Genomic DNA, 4336 nt, shown 5'->3' on the forward strand with positions numbered 1-4336 from the left:
AATGGCGTCCCGTTTCTACCCTTTGGGCACGGAACCCTAAAAATGTTTATTAGTTTAAGGGTACGGGACAGATTCTACGAAAGGTCACTGACTATTTCCATAAAAAATTATAATTAACAAAAAACACGACGTCAGAACTCACCCCTTAAGGGGGTGAAAAGGGGGGTGTAAATTTGTATGGGCAATCAATAACCGCTGAACCGATTTAGTTGAAATTTGGTATGGAGATATGTAGTTTGAATCCCGGGGAAGGACATAGGGTAGTTTTTATCCCAAAAATCTCCCTCTAAGGGTAATAAGGGAGGTGGATGTTTGTATGGGGAATCGTTAAAAAGCAGATTGAGTAAAAATAAACTACCCAAATTACTAACTCCACGCAGACGAAGTCGCGGGCAAAAGCTAGTGAACCTATAAACTCTATACAAGGTATAAAAAATATAGCAATCTGACTTAGGTAAGTACTTACCTTAGTTTCTAGATTTGTTCTGCAGAACCCTTCGCACGTGGATCAAATTCAATATTTTTTAATGCAACGCATGAAATTAATATTGATAAATATAAATGCCCACTTACAGAAGTTTAACATGCCATTATGAATTACAAAGTAGATAGGTACTTAGAGTTGCTTACAGATACAGATTGTGTGTATTAATTAAAATTTCTCAAGTTTCACAGTAGCTGTACCGTAATAGATAATCTAATTAAAGGTTCAACCTTCTGAGTTGATTTCGTAATGTGGCGCAAGTGTTTCAAGAGCCCAGTGCAACCCGAATACACACTTTACCCACCTACCCATTGGTCAAGTATCAGCTACTTAGGTAACTGTTTCATAATTCATGAAGATATAATCGGAGTAATTCATATATCACAACCAATAGGGCGTTTTGAAAGCTGTAAAGTTGCTTATTACTCGAGATACAGAACGAAGCTAGGCTGAATGTCTGAGATAAAGAAGCTAAATACTTGTTCATAATCCCATACGAAAGAAAAAAAAAGGTTCACCCACACAAACGACCATATGACGCATACTTGTGTATTTCCCCGTGTCCGCACGCGGCGCGCACACACGCGCGCGCGAGTTCACCGCCATTCATTCTCGTCGGCAGATGGCGGATGCAGTAGACGCCCTCCGCTCCGACCGTCAGTCGCGCATAGACAACCGGCCGAGCACAGTGTTTTCGCTCAGCACCATTTTGTGTGTATCGTTTCGAACGGGACATTGTGTGTATGTGCTCCGTGAATAATCGAATAGCACGAACTATCAAAGTGTCGAGTCGAATACAGTGTTTCTCTCGCGATATGCCCCCGCGGGGTTCGATGAGATATCTCGGGCGCCCGTAGAAACCGCGCCTCCGTCATGAGCGAGTGATCGTCGAGCGAGCGACGTAAAAAAAGTTAACACAGGAAACATGTCTCGGCGGACCGCCGACGCGGATGCGAGCGAAGGGTTCGAAATTCGAAAGCGGTCATGTCATCGCCTCTCGGATTTCGTATAAGTCACCGTCCAATGTCAAAATCGTGCACGTACCGCGAGCGCCGATACGGGAGCCGCGTACCCTCCGGAGCGTGCGGAAAATGCAATCGTTGATAGTTTGGTGGGCGGTGGTGTCGGCGGCCTGGGCGCTGGCGGGCGCGTGCTCGAGCTCCATCTCCAAGCGGCCGGCGCGGCCCGCGCGGCCCGTCGCCGCCGCGCCGGCCCGCCCGCCGCCGCAGCCGCGGCTCAACGTCACCTTCCCCACCTTCAAGTGCGAGCCCGACTACTCCGAGTACTACTGCCTCAACGGCGGCGTGTGCTTCACCGTGGTCATCTCGGACAGCCCCATCTACAACTGCGAGTGCCGCAGCGGGTTCGTGGGGCAGCGCTGCGAGTTCAAGGACCTGGACGACTCGTACGTGCTGACGAGCCGGCAGCTGATGATGGAGACGGCGTCCATCGCGGGCGGCGCCACGGTGGCGGTGTTCCTCGCCATTCTAGTCTGCTTCGGCGCTTGGGTGCGGCTGCGGAGGCGCGCGCCCGCGCCCAAGGCGCCCGAGAGCGGGCTGCCGGCGCGCGTGCAGCTCGTGGCGCTGGCGCCGCCCGGCCGGCCCGCCGCCGTGGCCGTGCACCCGCCGCGGCCGCCCGACCAGCGCTGATGGACGCTACTCTAGTGCAAGTGTTAACTTATGTGGATCGAACGAGAATATAAGAAAATTTATGTGATAATTATTTTACGAAGCTTATAATTTATTCGGAAGGAATCTCTTTTGTATATACCGGATCCGTCGATGGTCGCGTCGATAAATTCAGTGTTCCGAGTGTTGTGGATGGTACCTGTGTCGTCTGGTGCGGGGAGCCGGCGGGCCCGGAGCCCGCCACGCTCCCCGGCCTCCTGGATGTTGCGGATCCCTGTTCATTGTATTTATTAGTCCTCCGTTGTATCTGAATAGATTGTGATGAAGTGGAAGGTGTGAGGCGGGGAAGGCCCCGGACGCACATTCCATCTCGAGGATAGTGTATGTTACTGGTGTCAGTATTATTTTGTAATGAGTGTTAAGCCGGCAGCTTTACTTTATTTTATAATTTATACCTGTTATCCCTCTGGGATAGTGCTGTATTATATTCGTTTAAAGGCTGAGATGTGGCCCGAAAGGTAGGCTTCTTGTAAATATAGCCCGCATAGGTATTTATTAGATATTTATGATCGTTTATTTATTGACTGCTTTATTTAGTTATCTCCGAGATGAGCCACTGTAAGCCTAACTCGACATAACGGTTGCATTTTCATTTCACCTGCTACGCATGGCCTCGCAAATCACTTATTCCCAATTGTAATCTCATTATGAATCTCCTGTCTTGGTATTTTGTGAAAAATAAAATAACATTGGATGGTGTATAAAATTGTCGGTCTGCAGTCTAACCAGCCATATTGTTAAGTTTCTGTATATTGTAGTTGTAGCTGCTGTCAAAAAACAACAAAATAGCTGTTGTAGAGAGGACATGACTGGATGAAGGCACATGTTGAACAAGTTAACAGTTGTTCTTCTATATTTAACTTTTATGGGTATTTTAAGTAAAAAAAATTGGAAAGCAAGAAATGCAACATTATACCTTCATTCGCTTGTATCTTCTAAACTAAATATGAATCCAATGTAAGATGGAGTGGAAGTGTAGGACAGCCGCAGCAGGCAAGGCACGGCATGTAAGGAAGGTTGTCTGTTTATTTTGAACTCTTGTTTAACCCCAGCTGTGCGAGAGGCTGTTTAGACTGCATGGGACTCAAAAAAATAGCAAATTAGTTAACGGGCTGTGCGGCGCGGGCGGAGCGCCCGAGCCCGGGGCCCGCGGGGCCAGGAGCCCCCGGGGCCCGCGGCGGAGCCCCCAGGGGCCCCGGCGACCCGCCCGCGTCCCACGCGGCATTCATCATGAGATTGTTTATATATTATGAACATTCCAAAGTATTTGTAAAATATTACGTACATCGCTAATAATTTCGAAGTATCTGTTAAGACGCTACATTGTTAATTATACAGTTTTCTATTGATCATTTGTTAAAAGAAAATTATACGAAACTAAATCCTTACGGCTGGCTTTTATTAATCTCTACTACCCTAGGTAGACTCTGTACATACCTAAATAGGCTAATGACTACTAAGTACTTATAGTAATTGTATTAAGGAAGCTATTGAAAATTATTTAAATAGGAACTGCATTTTAAATTTTCACTATTTTCAGTAGGTGTAGGTAACACATTGTGCTTACTCAGACAGATCCCATTTTAATATTACATATATGAAATTATGACGTATAAAATACCTAACACTTGCACTGCGTGTGCTGTGTGCTATCAAAATCGTAGAAGGCTTCTTGGGCTAAGTAACTAATTTGAACCGCGTCAGTTAAAAGGTCGCCCTATTCATGTACTCGTACAGTCACCTAAACTATTAGCTTAGCACACATACATTCATATATACCTACATATTTGTATGCAGGTGCAAGCTTGTAGTTTTGCTGACTGTACATACTCGGTGATTGAAACTGCTTCAATTACTGCGGCAAAGTGCCGAAAGAAACGCTTCTAACAAAAATAAGCTAATTATTATATTCTTGACCCACATATGGATAAAGAATATACAGTAGGTCGTTTGCTACAGTTTTTACTAAAACAGTCACGACATGCTCGAGGTGTTGTGTTGTGTATCGATTCGATAGTACATAGGTAGGGTACATAATGTACCTTATCAACCTAATGAAAATGGGTCGCTTTGGGACGGCATTTCCCATGTAAAGTGACTCCTGAAGTTTCCGTTGTGTATTAGTGGGTAAAGAAAGAACATGAGAATGAAATTTACGTATAAA

The 4336-nt window shown here is 45.8% G+C and overlaps 1 protein-coding gene across 1 annotated transcript; it reads left to right on the plus strand.

Moving 5' to 3' along the window:
* Positions 1 to 1087: 1087 nt before the first annotated feature.
* On the plus strand, positions 1088 to 3560 carry LOC134671677 (protein spitz-like). The gene has a single exon (XM_063529501.1). It carries the CDS (start codon positions 1435 to 1437, stop codon positions 2131 to 2133), a length of 699 nt encoding a protein of 232 aa, XP_063385571.1. The 5' UTR covers positions 1088 to 1434; the 3' UTR covers positions 2134 to 3560.
* Positions 3561 to 4336: the final 776 nt, after the last annotated feature.

This window comes from Cydia fagiglandana, chromosome 16 (genome assembly GCF_963556715.1).
Source record: "Cydia fagiglandana chromosome 16, ilCydFagi1.1, whole genome shotgun sequence".
Lineage (NCBI taxonomy): Eukaryota > Metazoa > Arthropoda > Insecta > Lepidoptera > Tortricidae > Cydia > Cydia fagiglandana.

Bases quoted from the DNA above. Each gene is read 5' to 3' on its own strand.
- LOC134671677 (XM_063529501.1), top strand. From the start codon at position 1,435: ATGCGAGCGAAGGGTTCGAAATTCGAAAGCGGTCATGTCATCGCCTCT.